We start from the raw sequence: 20119 nt of genomic DNA on the forward strand, positions 1-20119 counted from the left end.
TTCAAAACAACACCTGAGCCCTAATCCCTCAGTGCAGAGTAGGCTACTAATGCACAATGGGATGCTAAAAAAGTGGAGGTGATGTGCAGGACCCAACATATCAAGAAAGATTAGTTTGAACTTTGCAAAATATTAGAACCGTTACCAAGATGAGAACCTTTTTTTCTTTTTCTTTTTTTACATGACAAATGTTTCAAATGAGTCTCAAGAACAACAAGGTTTTGATATTTGAAGATAGTTTATATCTTTATTTACTATGACAACCACACCTAATACCTAAGTCCACTCAATGACTAAAGATTTGTACAATTTGAACAATTTACTCAAGAAAAAAAAGAAACTGAGACAAACAAAAATAAAACTCTTTTAAACTTAATTAAATTAACACAGGAAATCATTCCTTCTTGGCAAGATAAATTTCATTTTTTTTCCTGGAAACCTGAACATTAGTGTTGCAACAAATTACACTTCAGTGTAAGGGGATGGGTGATTAAGGAAAAGGGTGGTGTGTATGTGTGCATGTGTCTGTGAGTGTTGATATGCATCATTCCTGGGGAACTGTGGATCTAGATTTTGGGGGGGCTGACACTATTCCTGATAGAAGAAAACAGAAACCGTTAACACTTTTGTGGAATGTAGAAATAGTGGCGCTATTCTTCTAATATGTTCATGTGTTTACCTTCAGCGTACAGTCAGTGGCTCATCCCAGTCAGGCTTTGTTCCTCTCCTGATAAAGTACATTACTCCCCTGTGATGTTAACACTAATTTTAATGCAAACACAAAGAACCCTGCAGCTGCTTCACAGTAAATGGCTCTGGATACATGTTTTCACTGCAGTTGATTTTAATGTGTAGCAGATAAAATAGACAAAAAAAAAACCCTACTCAAAGCTAACAGAAGATGTCAAGCAAAGAGGCACAGCTGGAAGATTTTTACTATGAAGCAGGTTGAGTTTGCATAAAAATTAGTTAACATTGCCAGAGTACGATAGACTTCATTGCAGCTCAAACGAGGCAGGAAAAAATGTGGCCCCTCTGTTAAATGAAGGTAAAAGCTCTGACATCGGAGGAGGCTGTAGCAAAAATCTACATACATTTTTCAAGTTATATTAGCTTTTCCTTTAGCATCTGGTTGTTTTGAGACATGACACTAACAACATGCATCAAGTAGCTGAATGAGTCAGTACAGTAAGATGGGTCATGTTTTTCATCTCCCTGTATTGGCCTTTTAAAAAATATATTGAAAATGTACAATTTCTTGCCCTGGTTGAACATACAGACCAATTTCAATTAAGAGTTGATCAATAACTACATTTCTAAATCTCACAAATGGAATGCTTATCAATATTCAGAGGAACTTCAGCATTTTGGTTACTTATTGGTTAATGCTGTCATATAATTGGCTAGTTTTACTTTCTCTTACCCATGCTGTAACTGTGCAATTTGGCAAAAGTCTCTCTCACATCGAACTGATTTCTGCAATTTAGAAGCTGCTCACTGTGTGTTCTTTTTTTTTGGTTCCTGTTGATGATATAAAACTGGTGTCCTCCTCCTGATTTGTTGATTGGTTCTTTTTTGTCTGTGAAGGTCATAGGTAGAAGGCTGGAGTTCAGGCTCCTCACTATGAGGTGATTCGGTTGGTTAAGTAGCCTGACTGATAGGTTTCTGTGATTGGCTGGTTGTGGTGATGTGGTTCTGGTCAGCACATCACCGGGGTGTGAGTTCCCCCAACAGACTCAGATCTCAGATCAGTTTATCCACTAATGTTTAAACTTAGAATAATAGTCATTTTAGAGGACCCTACACCATCTATACCACCTTAAGGAGAGGACCCAAAAGTGCACCGATGCAGCAAGAGTGTACAGACTGGGTCTTCTACAATGGCCATACTGGCATTAAGCTGCTTTACATTAATGCAACAGGCTAGCAAAATTTAAATGTGATTATTTTGAGGAGATCTGCGCCTGGTGGGGAAACATCTTCAACTTATGTGTTCCATTGGGAAGGCCGGCTGGTGGAGGGAGTTGACGGCTGCCTGGCTCACTTGCGAGGCTGATGAATGTGCTGGTTGATGTGCTGGTTGGTGGGCAGCTTTGGGATACCAGGTTGGGGCTTCTGGTGGGCCACCTGGGCAGCTGCAGGGGTGAAGTCCTTATCACCCTAAACAGACAGTCAAAAAGCACATCAGGAGAGTACAAGAGTACAATACACACCTGAAATGTAGTTCATGTATAGTCCTGTTATAGCAGCCTGAATGACATGGCAAGACTTGAAACAACATATACATATCAGGCCTCTTAATGGTGATGTAATTGTTACCAGACATGTTGGTAAGACCACTGCAGGCAAACGTATTAAAAGAGAAAATAACAGTACAGTAAACACAATACTAATGTGTACAGTAATATTCAGTATTCACACATTGTCTCTTAGAGCTACCTACATACTAAAGTGTTTATGTAATCTAACCTTAGGTGGTTTGTTTGTTTTTATGCATACAGTATATGCACTTTATGCCCCCAGTTTTAATCCGTCCTCTCTAATAATCATAATAGTAATGAGGAAATCTCCAAAGTGCGTGAAGGGTACAGTATGGAGCACTCATCTATCCCCGCTCATCTGCTCTGCAACCTAAATCTCTTATTCTAAGAAAAATACCCATAAACAGCCTTGCTTCTAAATCCGATTAAAACAGGAATTTGATCATTCTAAGAGAAATTTCTTTTTTATCCTTCTGACTTTCTTTGTTGATTTGTTTCTTCCCATCCTTATACCTGGTTCTTATCCCCATTGCAATTGCTGCTGCTTTAAGCTACAGTTTTTCTCTTCCCATTTTCACCCTCATCTAACTGCTGAACTTTACTCCCCTAACCCATCCTTACTTGACCCTAATCTTGTGTGTGTGTGTGTCTTGGTTTTGTACCGTATATGCATCTGTACACTTGCTTTCCTGCATGTGTGCGTCTTGCTGTATAGGTGGGCACAAAACTTCTGCAGTATGTGTGTGAGTGTGTTTCTTTCATTTAAAGCCAATTCCAGAGCTAACTGCGCAGGATATGGATGGATCTGACCTCCAATTGCCCTTTTCTTTTCTTCTGTAGCTCAAAGCTTCTCTCTCCTCTATTGAAGGCTTCTGAAGGCTTCTCAAAGCTTCTCTCTCCTCTTTCTCTGTCCTACTGATGCAGAGGTATGGAGGGGAGACGCAACAAATTAACTGTAGAACTGCAATACACTGTGACTGGTAGTCATGGTGATTGGCAAGGCACATTTCCTTCCTCCTTTTACCCATTTTAGTGCAATGCTAAAATATCCATTCTGAAAGACACTGTGATGTAAAGGTGCTTTTTACTTTGAGTCAAATTTGTCTTGAATGTTTAGTATTTGAAAACGTGGGATGTGGAAATAAAGGGATCATTTAATGTCTTTCCATGATTCAATTCAAGGTTTTTAGAAATATGGGCCTTTGTCTGCAGGTTTATTGCAAAGCGGCAGTGTTTGTCACTTGACTCAAAATTTTCAAAATGTGGTCTGAACCACAAACCAACTAATGGAGGACAGCATTTATTACCTGAACCTACATTTCCTTTACAGTTTCTAGTTCAGTTCACTTTAGCTGCAATGATTAATCCATTCATCAAGTCGCTGACCATCAATTTAATTTTTAGTTTCTAACAGTTAATGAATATATGGTCTGCGGACTGTTAGGTTGCATCTTACGCTATGTGAAATGGTGACCTTATTTTAATTTATTTTTTAAGATATATGTTTTTGGCATTTGTTTGCCTCCATTTGACAGTTGAAAGTGGAGAAGCACACAGGAAACAAGGGAGGGGGTGGAGGGAGTGGTATGACATGTAGCAAAGGTCCCCAGTTGGATGACAGCCAGGGATGTTGCAGTTATGTGGCATGAGCTGTAACCAGTCGTCTACCACGGTGCTCAGTCATCCAATCATTTCACCATTTTCTGGCATTTCATACACCAAAAAAAGTGATTTGAGAAAATAATGAAAATATTTGCTAGTTGCAGCCGTAATGTTCACGTAACTCTCTGAGACTAAATAACTTTTATAATTGAATCATTTTGCCATTTAAAGAGAAATCTGGAAAAAAAAAAAAATCCCAGCAAACCAACAATCCACACACACACACATACACCAATACACACACTCAAGTGTTTCACTTTGCTCCTGAAAGGCTTTTCTGAGGCTTTGCCCAGTGCTAGCCTCTGGGTTTGATGGCAGTGATAAATAAACATGGCTTTTCACAGACTTTGACCCACTTTTCAAAGTGGCAGGTCAAGGCCATAAAAGCCCAAACAAATAAATACACACACACACACACACACACAGGGGCTGATGCTGTTCTGGCAATAATGTAATCCAACATTTCTGCAATGAAATGGCCTTTGTGAAGCTTATAATCTTCCATTTTTGTCAGGATTGTGTCAGCGAGGTGTTGCTTCAACTCTGTGGTTCTTCTTTTTAGCTGCAGTTTGTGGTGCTGCTGATGTATTAAGCTGCATTATATCATTACATGTCACCAGATTGAACATAATACATAATAGAAATAACAATGACAGGTAAGAGTCAAAAATTAAAAGTGTGAACATTATATATTTTCACCGCGCTAATATTTTCTCTTTTTGACTTACAAGAAATTCTGAAATATGATCCATTATTATAAATTACACTAGTCTGTCAAGGTTTTATTTTTTTAATTTCAAACCAATCACTGATCCATCTGTTTCATGGTTACGTGACTGCCATCCATAACGCTCATATATTCATATTCATTTGATAAAATTAAGTACATTTAGGATGACTTATGTAATTTTTCTCTACCCTCTGTAATCTATACCCATTTTCTTCTCCTCCACTTGCACTTCCTTTTTTTCACATTTTCTTCTTTTCTCTGTCTCAGCACTGAGCTTCTACAGTACCTCTCCCCATAGAGCTCATGTCCCAGATATAAACCACATTATAGTGCTTATTTCAACACTACTGGTGGTCTGCGTATGTGTAACTTACCTTTGTAACCACTCCAGACACAATCACGGGGACCTTTGGTGGACTGAAAAAGAGAAAGAGAGACAGAGAAAGGGAAAAGTAAAAATTCTTTGTAGAGTTCATAATAATATGCAGTCGGGTCTGTGCCCTGTGCTTTATTGTCTGTGTGTTTAATGTAATCAGACAGTAGAGGTAAAAAGAAGGTTATAGTTTATACACGTTGTGGCCACATCTGGAGACATCAACAACTCCAAAAGCGACACAGTGCCAAAATATGAACATCCCAAGTTGTCAAAACACCCACAGTCTTATCCTCTGCAACACACACTCTGTCTCACACACACACACACACATATATATATACACACACACACACACATATATACACACACACCGGATGGACCTGCCAGCAGCTTAAATAGCTCCCATTCATCCTGGCCAAACACTGGGGCTCACAGCTTCTGGATGGAAAGCATTAGAAGAGAGAGGGAGGAGGGAGAGAGGTGGGAGAAAACTGGAGTATGTAAGGAAAAGAGTAATAGAGGAGAAGGACAACAAAGGAGAGGATTTAGGGAGAAGGAGAGGAGAAAAAGAAGTGGAGGAAAGAACCCGGGATGAGGGGTAAAGGCAGGTCAGGGCGCATGGAGGAGGAGGAGGAGGAGGAGAGGAGGGGCAAAGGGAGGCGATAGGGCAGGGAGGACATAGAGAGCGAAATACCTATATAATAATAGAGTGTTAGAGGAGAGGAGACGAGGAGAGACGAGAGAGGGAGGCGAGCGCTCACTCAGACATAAAGAAAAGGGAAGGGATGGAAGTAGAGAAAAAGATGAGGAGGAGGAATGCGGAACCAGGAGTAAGTATTGACCTTGACATGACAAACGAGCGCCGTCTAATTTAACGGCATCGTCACCCCCCGGCAAAAGAGTACAGTTGTGGTAGCCACCTTCAAAACTCCACTCAAAGACATCAGCTGTGGCTTCGAGCATGTCCAACTTACAACGCACCTCATTGACAGCCTACATATGTTTCAAAAGTTTCACATGAAAGCTACAAACTGCAACTTCAGCAGCCAGCATCTAAACACACAGGATTTCACATTTAAAACATCTGCTGCTTACTTTAAAATATTTTATGATCCAACTTTTTTTTTTTAATAACATTGAATGAACTGCTATGACTTAATTCTCAACACATCTGGCTAACCTCCATCTCCACAATCAACATCTTGGCACTGAACAGCTTTATGCTACTTATCTTTGTGAGAATGTAAACAACTTGGCTGAATATGTTGAATTTCACTGATTATTCTTTGCTCACCACTTGTAAAAAAATGTGAGGATGAGAGATTCTCTATTAGCATTAAATTAAATTAAACATGGCATGTTAGCGAGGGTGTTCTTCAGTTCAATTAATGCTCTGCTATAATATGTTTAAAAACCTTAATTAATTCTGATTATAAAAAAAATAATAATAATAATAAAAAGAATGCTGTTCTACTGGTGAGGTGCTCTGGCTAACTAACATTTGGCTTGATAGTAGAGTTAAAATAAACTCATTTGAGAAACATATGGAGTATCAATATAAATATGGCAAATGACAGATGAAGAAAAATGTAAAGATCATCAATCATTATAGTTGAGGTTTACATCATGCTACAAAGACATATTGTATGTATGACAGTTTCAATTGAAGCTGAGAGGTGGGGCACAATGGGGCTGAGGTGAACAGGCACACTCAGTTGGATATGTATTCACATACTGACATAGCGTGGGCTGGTATCCACCTCATGCTGGTTTGTCACACCTCTATTCTATTCAGTGACTACCTCCATTGTGCAATCTCAGGATAAATCCTGTAATATTGACTGCAAAAGGAAGGGAAAAAACTACTACGAATGAGAGGAAAAAAAAGACAGCATTGCGTTTGAAGCATGTTGTTACTGAGGCTGGACATTAAGGCTGGAGAGACAGAGGGCAGACAGATAAGACATGTCTAGACAGGCAGACAGACAGGGGTGAAGGGATGTGAGCGTGTCAGAAAGACAGACAGCTAACAGGCACCGGAGTCCTCCAAAAGTGTAAAAAGATAGACTGAAGAGTGTAAGCTTCTCACCTGACTGGCAGCTTAACACATGTATACTGTTAGTCACATACTGCAGATGGACACAAATGGCAGGTTTTAGTCACACTAAACACTAAACAGATGACAGACACTTGGTTTAAGACTTTTTTAATCACAGATTAGCAACACTGCCCTACTACAGGCCTGATACATTCATGTAGATACCACACAGCTGCATTAGCTGTAAGATTACACTGCTGACACCTTTCTATCTATTCTGTCTATCTGTAGGATGGAATGCAAGGCCAAAGAGAGAGACCAAAAGTGACAAGGATCTCTGCTGTGGTTTGGTTTGATAGGGAGGAGCTGGGGCTGTGAGGATAGAGACGAGGACAGACTCCAGGGGGCAGTAGAGAGCTGTAAGGAATCCTGGAGAGGAATCCCTTTGTGCCTCGAGGGAAAGAGTTAGAGGAAATGAGGAGGAGAACGAGGGAGGAGGAGAGAGAAAGGGAGATGCAAAATGCAAATTTTAACTAATAATTCAAAGAGTGGAATATGCAATAATCCATTTGTATGGTGTATTCCTCTCTGTCTTTAGCTGTAAAGCCACACCTCAACATCCATCATCCTCCACCACCACCACCACCACCACCACCCCACCCATCTCTCCCTGCTTCAACAGAGCAGGAAGTTTGTTGCCGTGGGCGAGGTGGTGGTTGCTATAGGAACTGATGCCTGTTGCCTGTCTTCCCTCCCCCTCTTTCCTTCCATTCTCTCTCTCTCTCCCTCTCTCTCTCTCTCTCTCTCCCTTCAACTTTTTTCACCATGAGCTGTCAGCTTACTGCACATTTCACCACAGTTCCTACGCTCAGTGTGTGTGTGCAGTGATTTAGTCAAGCAACACCCGCTCTTCTCCTGAGCCTCTGGAACATATCCACCTCTCACCAAAAATACGTAAGAGGGGCGGCGAGTGCAACCGACACGAGGCCTGTGATCACCCTGTGTGTCATTTTTCCACATGCAGTCCATAGTCCAAAAAGCCATTATGATGTGTGAGCGGCTCCATCTATTTTGCTTTAATAGGAAGCAACATGTTGACTGATGAAACGTGTGCTTAGCTCCTTTGCTTACGTCTCCCTCCCTCCTGCTCCTCAAACTCTCACTGCAGCATTGCATTTTTACTCAGCACGGGTGGATTTACTTGAATGTTCAGCAGATTTATTCCTGCATTAGAAAAAAAAACACATTCAAATGACAGTTAGCGGGCAGGAGGTCATTGCTGGGTCACCAGTTTGCTCTGGCTTATGCCTCCCTTTTTTTTTGCCTGTATCCCACCCATTGCTACCCCCCTCTGACTTCCATTACTCCCTTTCCTACTTTGTAAAACCTTTACATTTGGATGGCACCCCTTGTTTCCCACACCATCGCATCCCTCCCATCTCCTCTTCAAGATAATCCCAACTACCTATCTCTCTCTCTCTTTGCCCCATCTGTCCATCTCGGCTAGATTGGGTACGGCAGGTGTTCCCCTGACTACAACGCTTCACTGGCTGCTACTAATGCGAAATTTACCCAGTAGCCACCTGCTAGACGTCCGTCAGCGTGACACAAAGAGGGACAGCCAGTGTGTGAGTGAGAGAGTTTCCCTGACTGTATTTCCTGATGTAGCGCAGTTACTCAGCCTCCTTTTTTTTTTTTTTTGATGTTCTGACAGGTAATTTTTAGTTAAAGATAAACATTGCATGGGTGGATGGTTGAGCTGTGTTTACACAGCCAGGCCAAGAGGAGTTTATCAAGCCCAACAGCAATTCAAAATGGGTTTCCTCGGTGATTAAAATGCAGTATTTGTCTAGTTTATTTTCACAGCCCAAGTAATGATTCGTCTTCTCTGACTGCAAGCTCAAATAGGAAATATCTGGGAGTGACATAAATACTAAAGCTGTACGGCTGCAGCGGAGACAAGCAGCCAGTTTACACATGAAGGAAAAGTATTGAAATGTATTGAATTTACAGAGTCTGCATTTATCCAGCTCCTCTAACAGAGCAACGTATTATAACACATTCATCAGGCTGCAAAACAAGTAATAAAGGAAATAATATGGCTGGGAGTCATTTCTTTGGAATTTGAATGCAGATACATGAATCCAGTATTTATTTAATTTAGAGCTGAAATGATAGACAGGAAATAACCACTGTAACTATTTTAGAAATTGGTGAATCATTTTACAAGCAAAACGCAAACACTCCCTGTTTCTAGCTTCTCCAATTTGGGAATTTCCCACTTTTCTCTGGTTTTATATGATTACTCAACTCTTTGGATGTTCCACTGATAGTTGGACAAAATGAGACATTTTAATGCATGATCTTCAGCTGTAGAAACTTGTAATGTGCATTATTTCCCTATTTTATGACATTTTATGACCTAAGACCTCATAATACCATTCAAATGTTCCCTTTTGTGTTTCCTGTGAAGTTCATTCAGACAAAGATGTGTAAGTAAGAAATTTAAGTCACTACAAGTTTGATCTCATTTTGTCATAAACAAAGTAGTCTGGTATGGTATGGTTATACAGACTACCCACACTGTGCATCTGCAGCATGTCATATCTATAACACTATCTCCCTATTACACAATATGATAAGAAAAAATACAATTCAGCACATTCACATGAGTTACTTATTCATTAATGTAACTAAACTGTTGCAGTACTACTTTAACTTTTACTAAATTGTCAGAATTTAATATTTTTCTCAGAAGAAAAACAAAAACACAACAAAAAAAGTGGACAACATAAATATCAGGCAGACTATCTGTTCCTCTTTTTCTATAACTTCAATGAACAGAAAACTACAAAATTAAAAACAAACCAGCAAGCACAAGATTTTCCGATATTCCCAACTACTGTATCCTAATAAAATAATGTTGTTGAAAATGATTAATTGATTGAGAAAATAATGGTAACTGAAATAATCATTACTCGCAGCACTAATATGACTCCATATCCTCTGAAGCAACATTCAAAAATGAGGAAGCGCATATTCAACGGGCTGGAATGGCCGTCACACCCAGACCAGTGTCTGCTACAAATGAATCCAACGTCAGTCTCAAGTGTTTCTCTTGTAGTCTAGAGTGTTCTTTCTCTTTCTCATGTAGGTCTTGACTATAAGCCAAGCCTGCATGTTTTATGTTGTCTTTTTACCTCTAATTTCCTTGACCTCACTTTCCACTTTAATGCCCGGTCTATTATGGCCGCTCCTCTTGGCACAAGGGAAAGTGGAGCAAAGGGAAATGACTTTATGCCACAGATAGGCTTGATACTATCCCTGCTCTGAATTACAGGGAAACTGTGTATACTGTAATACTGAGCACACACTGGAATGGAAAAAGAAACAAAAAGCATGGTGGATGAGGAACATGCAATATATAATTTAGTGTGTGTGTGTGTGTGTGTGTGTGTCAGCTGTCATTTACAACCTGTCATTAACACACACACACACAAATACACACACACACAGACTGATATGCTGTGTGAAAATGCCACCTGTACCTATAAAAAGCTGACGGGCCTTCATGAATATTGAGTAGACATATCTGGGACTGGAAAGAGACACACACACACTCACACACTTACACAACTTTCACCACCTCCATGGCAGAACGTAGTGACCTCACTACAAGCAATTCATTCAAGCAGCAAAACCTGAACATGCGAATATGGAAACAGAAATTATTGCGACAATAATTGTTGCTGGGAAATAGAGCCAACGTGATGCAAAACATGCACACCAAGACTGCTTACAGCAAACAATAGCGACTGCTGAATGGGCTGCTCAAGTTAATGCTGTAATTATGCAGCAATTATGTTGTTTACCGAATTAGCTGGCAACAGTACACAACAAGTCTGCTGCAAAACTGCCTACAGTATCGCCTTATAGAATAGTCAAAGCAGCTAAATTGCTTAGTTGACAATTTGCAGGGTGTGTGTTTGTGTATGTGATTACCAACTTACAAATCACCATGGAGTCATACACTGCACAAGCGGTCTCATAATCTACTAACCGTTGCGTGTTTACACATGCCTTACAAATAGAGACTACTGGGCAACTTTGGCTGTTCGTGTGTGTGTGTGTGTGTGTGTGTGTGTGTCTGTCTCTGTGTTACCTGCTGCTGATGTACTCCTCTTCATCATCTTTCTGCGGCTGTTCCGGGACAGCAGCAGCAGCAGCCACCTGGTGCTTTTGCACTATCCTCATACCTCCAGCCTTTACTGTAACACACACACGTGGAGTGAAACACACACACACATTGATTTTCAGATGAACTGACACTAATAATCAATGCAAGAAGAACAATAGAAAACATTTACAAAATACAAATATATTGATATAAAACAGTACTGTGTTTGCAGAAATAAGACACAGATATTCAATAATTCACTTAAGAAGAAGTAAGGACCTGTATTATTTGTTTAATTTGCACATAATCACAATTTTCACATCAAGTTAGACATGACCTCAACTAAAAAACCAAGATTTCAAAAAAAGGCAAGTGCCCATATGCCCTAGCTCAAGAATCCTTAGCAGCTGTAGAGCAGCTGTTTTGCAGGGGACCTTGACCTCTGACCTCACTGCAGAGGGGCAGTTTACAGAAACAGTACTGCTTTCTTCTGTTCACATATACTGCATGTTTGTTAAAGACTGACACGCAGCAGCCTGTTTGGGCCTCTCAATAATCACAGGTTGGGTGCGAGGGGCAACTGTTATCTTACTGTGTTATCAGTCCTGCAGCTGCTGAGGCTCACTGCCCTGCTACACCGCTTCAAGTCCACGTATACCTTATCTGCTTTTCTTTAGCCCACATCCACCAGGCTGGAGCCCATGACCTCCACGTCACCGCCATCCAGCTGCCATTCACCGCTACATTGTAACTAAAAAGCTCCAAATTAAAATGCGATCATAGTCGATCGCTACTTTATAACCAGGTGTGTTGATGTCGCAACATCTCACGTCTATCAGGAAGTAAGGAAAGGTGCTAAAATGAGATAAGGCAGATTACACTGCATGGAATCTCGACCGCAAAGTCACGCAGTCAATCGTGGGCATCTTCCACTTTAGTGACTGCAACCAACATGTGATTCATCATGTGATTTGTTTCTTTCTTTTAGTATGAGACACTGCACAAAAACAAAGGCCTCCAGGTTGATAGGAAGCTTTCAAAAACAACAGCACAGGAAAGGAGGGTTTACCTGCAGGGAGATGTCCTCCTTTGGTTTCCACTTTCTCCTTCGGCGGCGACGACATGTCCTCTCTGACCTGGAGTCTGCAGCGAGAAGGAATCAGAGCTTCCACAGACTAAATGCTGCTTTATTCTGCCTCAAAATGTGGACTACACTTCAGTCTAGATCGTCAACGTGGCTTTTCCTGAGCATTGTTTGGGAACGGTACGCGCTGACGTCACCTGCAGCCGTCGTCCAGGAGCTTGAAGCACGTACGCAGCGCGCTGACGCCAAGCGTGAGGCGTTTGTGTGACGTACTGTATACATTTGAGGAGTGTTAGGTCTAGAGTCACACTTGTAAATTCTCAAATCCTAAAACAAACGTAAGGGAAAGTAATCGTAAGACCACATAAACAACTTCAGATTATTAATTACATATTCCATCTGACATTTACAGCAAGGAGTGGAATGGAACATTTTACCTAGGCTATAGATCATCTAAGAGCTGTTTGATGGGCATGTGCAAAATCCACACATGTAAAGTAGTCTAATGAATTTGAATTTGGAAAAATCCATCTTCCAAAAGAAGTGGAGTAGAACAATATAGTGAGGTGAAACACCTCAAAATGATACAAAACTGTAAATATACTAGGCTACTTAATGTTCACCATTAAATTGTAGACAGGCTTATAACATTGACTATATAGGCTATTGGATTTCAAATGGTTTATGGACATTTCTGCGAAAGGGGGAAACAAATACTCTAACCTGACTTTTGCACTTACATGTGTTTTTGCACTGGGTCTATTACAACTTGGCAACAGTGGGGACAATTTATAAATGTTTTACTGTAAATTCAAAATTTCCCACGAATTTATGAGTCTGGGCAGAAAAGAACCCGTTATGTTAAAGAAACTGTAACACTGTGGCAGCCATGTTGGATCTGACAGACAGTGTTACTGCATTGGTACCGTCGTTCTGACCATTGAGCCGTAATGGCGTCAGTAGCACAGCACAATCTGTTACAACTGTGGCGCAAACGCAACCCCTGCTTTCTTCTTCAACAGTTAAAATCACTGGTGTGCACAAGCCAAAGTTTGTGTTGTTAACAAAAAAATTTCTTTTTTTTTTTTTTTACAATGATTATTATTAACATTAATATTGATTTAAAATGTCATGAGGAAACAAACACAAACAAAAAATAGGCTAATCAATTCCCAATCATTTAAGGACGTGTTTGTAATTGTATCCACATGAGAGTAGTAATGGATTGTAATATTCATCACGTTTAAGAGGAAATTAGTTAAAATGTACCTGATTTAAAGCGATGGATCGGCATAATTTCAACCTAGCGTCATATGCACCATTACGTCTATCTAAACACCCCCTCACCCCCTTTTTTAATTTGGTCACAAATTAGTGGAGTTAGAGCCATCAGCCAAATGGCTTAGTACAGGCGCTAATGGAACCAACTGTGTCTCTCGTAAATTACCCCACTAATAATGCCTGGATTGTTATCAAACTTCTACAGTCTTTACTCATAAATCCATGCATTGGAAAGTTTGTAAGTACACCAGGAGTTTATTAAAATAACACTTGATGGCTTTTACTCTGCTGCTACGGCTAAAGCTGTAAACATTGTCAAAATCTCGTGCGATCACTGAAATACCGTCTGGTCGCACGAGATATCGCACAGAGCACATCCACTGCCATCCATTTATTTTCTGATAGTCATTTGAATTATCCCAGTTGATCCCCCCATATTTTGTTTGTGTATAATATATTCTATTGCAAACAAAAAACAAACACTTACAGGGTGGGTTCACAATGTTTCAAGTCTGTCTCAAAAGAACAGTCAGATGCCCAAATAAACACTGAAACATCTTTTTCTTGCCATAATCATTTCTCCTGTTCATACTGATCATTAGAAGATCCCTTATCTAATGTAAGTGATTTGGGCCATAATTCACAGCTAATATGAAGCTTGAGTTGTTCAAATGAGTCATATCAAGTAGATAGCTTTCAACATAACAGTCTATTTAGTGCCAAAGTCTCTCTTTTCGTTACTATACTTCCACTGCAGCTCAACAGGGAAACACTGTCTGAGGAAAGACAAAGAGGGAGTTTGATGCTAAAAAGACTGTAAATGTGTCAGATATCCACTGGACTAACTCAGACTGCTGAAGCCTCATATAAGCTTCACATTAACTTTTAAATGACTGTGTGAACACAATTGGTCCCCATCACTTACACCAAAAGCACAGGGAATCTTTTAATAGTCAGTGTGAACAGGAGGAATGATTATAGTGAGAAAAACCTCTTTCACTGTTCATACAGTGACATCTGACTGTTAGTCTAAGGCAAACTGTGAACCTATCCTGTAAGAACACGTAAAAGAAATAAAGAATAAAGAGTGCTTGTACCAATAAATGTACCTGGATAAGGATGTTAAATGCTTTGTGACAGGAAATCACATATTTAAATATCTAATTGAGCTCACAAGCTGCTGTCTAACTGCAATACTTTATAAATGTTAATTGTGGGAATAAAAATGGTTGACTTCCAATTAATAAATTCTTTAAATACTATGAGCACACACTACAAAACTTCAAGCTGTCCACCTACACAGCCTCTAAAAACATTTATTAAGCAGAGAACTCTTCTAATGAAGCAGCTTGTTTCCATCTCTCACCTTTGAGCCAAAACAGCAGGATGAGCAATAAAAGGAAAAATAGACAGTCCAACAGAGGGTAAGAAAACTGTGCTACTGTAGGTGTGTGTGTGTGTGTCTGACAGTTGTGACCTTAGTGACCACCTACTTTCAGTTTTTGCACCATAAGTCCACAGTGGTTCATTAATTGGCTGACATGACAGTGTCCTTGGGCAGAGCTGAGGCTTGCAGGCAAAGCCTAGAGGCGTTAAAGGCAACGGAGAGGAGAGAATACCATTTTTAAAAAAGCTATCCATACACTTATGGAATGCAGAGCGGTGTGAGTGATGCAATAAATGGTGTAAAGATTTATATTCTGTAGTGTGTGGTGTGTTAGCTTATAGTTTAGGTGGGTGGGGGTCCATGTATGTATGTAAATAACTGCAATGTACATGATGTGTGAGGAGGGATGAGTCTGATGTGTGTGCGTGCCTTCATTTACATAAGTGGTCCCACGTGGTCAAAGTAATGCATACAGGGCAATCGTCAACTCCGTAGTGGCGTAATTGCAGTGTGAAGTGGCAGCTGCGTTCTTCATTCAGACACACACACACACACACACACACACACACACACACACACACACACAGACACACACACCATTTTTGATTGAGAACATTTGAATTATTGAGATTATTGAGATACACAAACAAAAAAGTGTTAGAAATACAGATGCAATGAGTTGATTTCCAAGAATTTCTATTTTATGTGGCCAGTAATGCTGCCCCTCTTGCACACACACACACACACACACACACTGCTGATGACCAATGGTTTTTGGCAGAAGAGAGGTGGTCCCAGCATCACATTTGTCCTCAAACTGCGAGAATCTGTTGCCAGGGCATTAGTGTCCCTGAGGAGGGTGTTGACAACCAATCAAAAGGCCAGGAGTTCACTCGCAGGTCAGGACGCAGTCTGTTGATAAAAAAGATGAATTGTGGTGTCCAATTAAAATGTTTGAACTTTGTTAACTTTCATTTAAAAAGACAAGCTGATTACAATGTCACTCTTATGGATGACAAGAGCGTGAGGGAGTATTTCCTGCAGAGAGGGCAGACTGGACACATTCATACCCGCAGAGATGTTATATAATCCTTACTGACAGACCATAGTGGTCCATGCATGTGTGAGGACTGCTTTGTCTCCCTTCTTGTAAGTTATTAATTTGCTACAGAAAATGCTGTTTGAGTGAAAACACAATTAATTAGAAAATATAAAACTGATCTTTCTACATTTTCTACCTCTTCAAAATATATGATAATACAGCTCACATTTACTTCATACAGTTGATCTCTACAGTTGTGATCCTGTTCATCTGAGCAGTTTTTCTCAAAATGATTGACAGCATACATACAGTAGGATTGCATTTGGAAGGTTGCTACACACAGCAATGTACTCTCATTTACAGATATAACAAAAGCTTGCTCACACTCATAAAACAGGATTTCAAAAATATAGATGTTGTAGACAAACATTTTGTGATTTAACTCACCTGTCAGCAGGTGAGTAGCTTGGACAACCATTGGAGTAAATCTGTAAATGTGGATATTTCAAATAAACTCTTTCATATAAAAGCAAATAGAACATGTCAGTAGTGGTGATAAAATTGAGTTATTTCCTAGTTACTACCTAGCTACCAAATCTACCTAGTTACCAAAGTTATTGCCTTACATGGCAGCCTTTAGGTGAATCAGGAAATATAGAGGAAGCTCAGTTAAACATGTTGTTATCAGAAACATTTGCCCAGCTTTAAGTGCAGCCCGGTCAAGTGTGTGTGTGTGTGCGTGTGTGTGTGTGTGTTCCTGCCTGTCACTAGTGTGTACGTCCATGAGTGCATGCATGTGAGTGTGTGTGCATATGTGGCCACTAGATGGACGACTGCAGCTCCACTACGTCAGGGAGTTACTGTATGTGGGAATTTGTGTCCTGCAGGATTTATCATTGCTGTCACTCTGACAAAGCTCGGCCTGTGATGTCCCAGAAGAACTCAGGAGTCAGCGATAGAAACTGCAACACTCTGAAGTGAGACAAATACAGAGCTCCACATCCAGCAAAATTGTTCCTCCCCCTCAGACTTTCTTTTTTGTGTGTCAGTCTCCCTCCACCATGTTTTTCTGTTCCTTGCCTTTTTCTCTCTCTGACGTACACACACCCATGCGAGACTGGGAGAGGGAGAGCATTCATTACTCAAAGGTGCAAATACGTGGCACACATTCAAACTGCCATAGGTGAAATCCTCTTCAGAAGTCAGTGATCTCAACACCTGCCCATGGCTGATATGACTGTATGTGTGTGCGTGTGTGTCTGTGTGTGTGTGTGCGCGCGTGTTGCCTGGGCTTTTCAGAGGAGCCCTCTCAGTGACGGCTTACAAAGAGACAGAATGAGGACGTCACAGGTGAGTGAATCCGCTCAAACTGACAGGTGTACGCACACACACATTCTCTCTCTCACACACACACATGGAATCATGCCTCTGACACGTACATATCCTCCATTTCGCGCTCTCCCACACACACACACACACACACACACACACACACACACACACACACACTGACATAACTCTGTGAAAACCAGCTGGGTCCTCTGCAGCAGCACTATCACACATGAATAACCATGGCTTCTGTTCTGCTCTACAGCATTAACTATTCAATACCTGACAAGGTGCCTTATGGTGTGAGTGTGTGCGTGCTTGCTACAGCGTGCATGTGACAGAACCATCCATATGAGCTTACACTTAGTTGCATGTGTCCGTGTCAATCACAGTCAAACTGAAACAAGGTGGAAAGTGAGGACAGGAAAGACAGATAAAGCGGTACAACTAGCAGACTGATTAGCAATAATGTGATGCTTTATTGATCAGTGCAGGTTTACTTCATTTGCTCTCACTCTCTTATACAAGAAGGGTGAGGTCAAGTTCAGTTAGGACACAGTAAATCTGGAGTGTTTTTTACTTACAAGCACATGGAAAAGTCAGAGAGTGTGGGGGCAGTTTCCCAGTTGCCTGTGGACTGGGTTCACCTGAGGTAACTATCATTTCACATCTGAGTGCAAAATACTCACTCATCATTGTATGTTTTTGGTGCTATGGATGGATTCTCTTCAGCATGAGAAGTTTCCTGGTATTATTTTGTTTTGTGCATTGGAATGAATTCAGGGTTTGCAGTGTTAACAAAGTGAAAAAAAATGATATCTCTTCCTGTGCACAGGTTTCAGTTAAAACAAGTTGAGCAATGATAGCTGCATGGTAAAGAGACATACTATCTGAGTTATACTTCTGTCATAATCACATGGTTGTCGATGTCCTATTGACTGGCTGCCAAACATCAAGAAGGCTGGTCTTTACTAATACAAGCCTGCAAGTGACAGGTGGCAAGAAGAGGAAGGAAACATAAATGCAAGAAAGTTGGTATGATGTGGAGGCTCAACGGACAATGAATAATACCCCTCATCCTTCCTGAGCCAGGCTCCCACCATCCAACTGCTGGAGATGAGTCAGACTCAGGAAAGGTAGCTCTGGGACTGAAAAGTGAAGTCAGTGTGGAAGTGACTTAAACCTGAATTCTTTATAATGGCCAGCAGGGGGTGACTTTAGTGATAGCAAACATAATTCAGATTCAGGGATATATAGAGGGAGTGTTGACCTAAAGATTAGAGAAGCAAACTTGTGATCATCTTGAGGGTCATCGGTTAGTTTCCCTGAACCGGGATGATAAATCTGAGTGGGGACCCTTAACCCCAGATGCTCAGTGGCCTCCAGATCACACTGTGGTAAACTCTGGACAGGTTCCAGGTGTGAATGTATGTAACTATGTGAACCTGATCCAGGAATTCCTAGAAGAGAGAGCATTACTCTTAGTGAATTTCTCCTGAATAAGTAAAAGTGTATGAAAAAGTGACCCTACTTGTCACTACTACCTCAGCACACTGTTCCCTAATGAATGAACAGAATGTCTTTATTGTCATTGTACAAAGAAATCAGAACATTTTGTTTGTGAATATTATAATAACTGAATTTAAATGTATACACAACACAAACATGGTTTGCAAAATGAAGATCTGTAATAGTTTCATTTGTTTGTTATATTTTGACAGTAATGTGCAAAATCAGCTATTAAACCTTTACTTTACTACCTGCAACAATTATTTTTAAAAAGTTCAAAAAATTCATACTACACACTGCACTGTAGTCAACCCACTGATGTTAATGCAGACATGTTCAAGGTTATGAGGGTGTTTAATTAGGAGGGATATGCAGACAATTGAAAAACATATACAGTGTCAAATGTCCTTGTGTCAATTGGTCTATAAAGCAATCTTTCATATGATCAAAAATAAATAAAGACGATAAGAAACACATATCCCAACAATGCATTAAACGTCTGACATCTTCATTCACTGTGATGGTTTGATAAGTGCAATCTTTTTTCAATAACTGATGTTTGGTTCAGAATTTTTAATCCTGCTGAGCTTTTCACAAAGATTTTCCATCACTACTGATTTTTCTGTGGCTATCTTTAGCCACATTAATCAGCACTGTTCAGTCCTGGTGCTCTGTGAAAAAATTCTTGGCAAGGATCAAATTGAAACATCCTGCCACTTCCTGCAGGTGTAAATGAACCATGATAACACCCATGTCAAAAAGTACTGAATATCTTACTGTGTGGAGGCTTTCTGCCATATTTTTATCTGTCATTGCTTAGCTGGTAAAAGCAGCAGAATTTATGACAGCAGGGAAAATGAGAAATGAGAGGTACATGTACCTTATTCAAATAAGTGGGGATTTAGGAGTACTACTCTAGAGTCCTGTTTGTCCACCTTCTCCTCTCCTGTACTTAATCTCTTCAATCACATCTCATCTCAGTCCTCAGCAATTTGGCCTCCATCATCACACTACCCCCTTATCTTTACCTCCTGCTGCAGCTTCTCAGTCATAAAGAAGCAAAGTCTAGCACACACTATTTGCTAGTAAACCACACACATTACATTTCAATTTTAACAATCTAACCATACATGTAAGCCATTAATATCAACTATTTACATATGTTTTTCCAGTTTGGTTGGCATCTGATTCCAAACAATTCTGAATTTGAGTTATGTGCAAAGGTTAGGGTGTTGTCTCCAAT

At 40.3% G+C, this 20119-nt stretch overlaps 1 protein-coding gene across 1 annotated transcript; it reads right to left on the bottom strand.

The window, feature by feature from the left end:
• Window positions 1-697: 697 nt before the first annotated feature.
• dap (death-associated protein) lies at window positions 698-12513 on the bottom strand. Its single transcript, XM_053342308.1, has 4 exons — window positions 12314-12513; window positions 11230-11335; window positions 5028-5070; window positions 698-2160 (listed from the first exon to the last, which is right to left on the bottom strand). The coding sequence occupies exons 1-4, from the start codon at window positions 12366-12368 to the stop codon at window positions 2041-2043; spliced, it is 324 nt and encodes a 107-aa protein (XP_053198283.1). The 5' UTR covers window positions 12369-12513; the 3' UTR covers window positions 698-2040.
• Between the last annotated feature and the right edge of the window lie 7606 nt (window positions 12514-20119).

The sequence above is a fragment of the Scomber japonicus genome, chromosome 21 (genome assembly GCF_027409825.1).
Source record: "Scomber japonicus isolate fScoJap1 chromosome 21, fScoJap1.pri, whole genome shotgun sequence".
Taxonomy (NCBI): domain Eukaryota; kingdom Metazoa; phylum Chordata; class Actinopteri; order Scombriformes; family Scombridae; genus Scomber; species Scomber japonicus.

What these genes read in the sequence shown, in the direction of transcription:
- dap (XM_053342308.1), bottom strand. Translation starts at nt 12,368, where the DNA reads ATGTCGTCGCCGCCGAAGGAGAAAGTGGAAACCAAAGGAGGACATCTC. An exon ending in AGGAGGACATCTCCCTGCAG is followed by an intron (nt 11,336 to 12,313) that starts GTAAACCCTCCT and finishes TGTGTGTTACAG; the next exon opens with TAAAGGCTGGAGGTATGAGG. An exon ending in TGTCTGGAGTGGTTACAAAG is followed by an intron (nt 2,161 to 5,027) that starts GTAAGTTACACA and finishes CTGTCTGTTTAG; the next exon opens with GGTGATAAGGACTTCACCCC.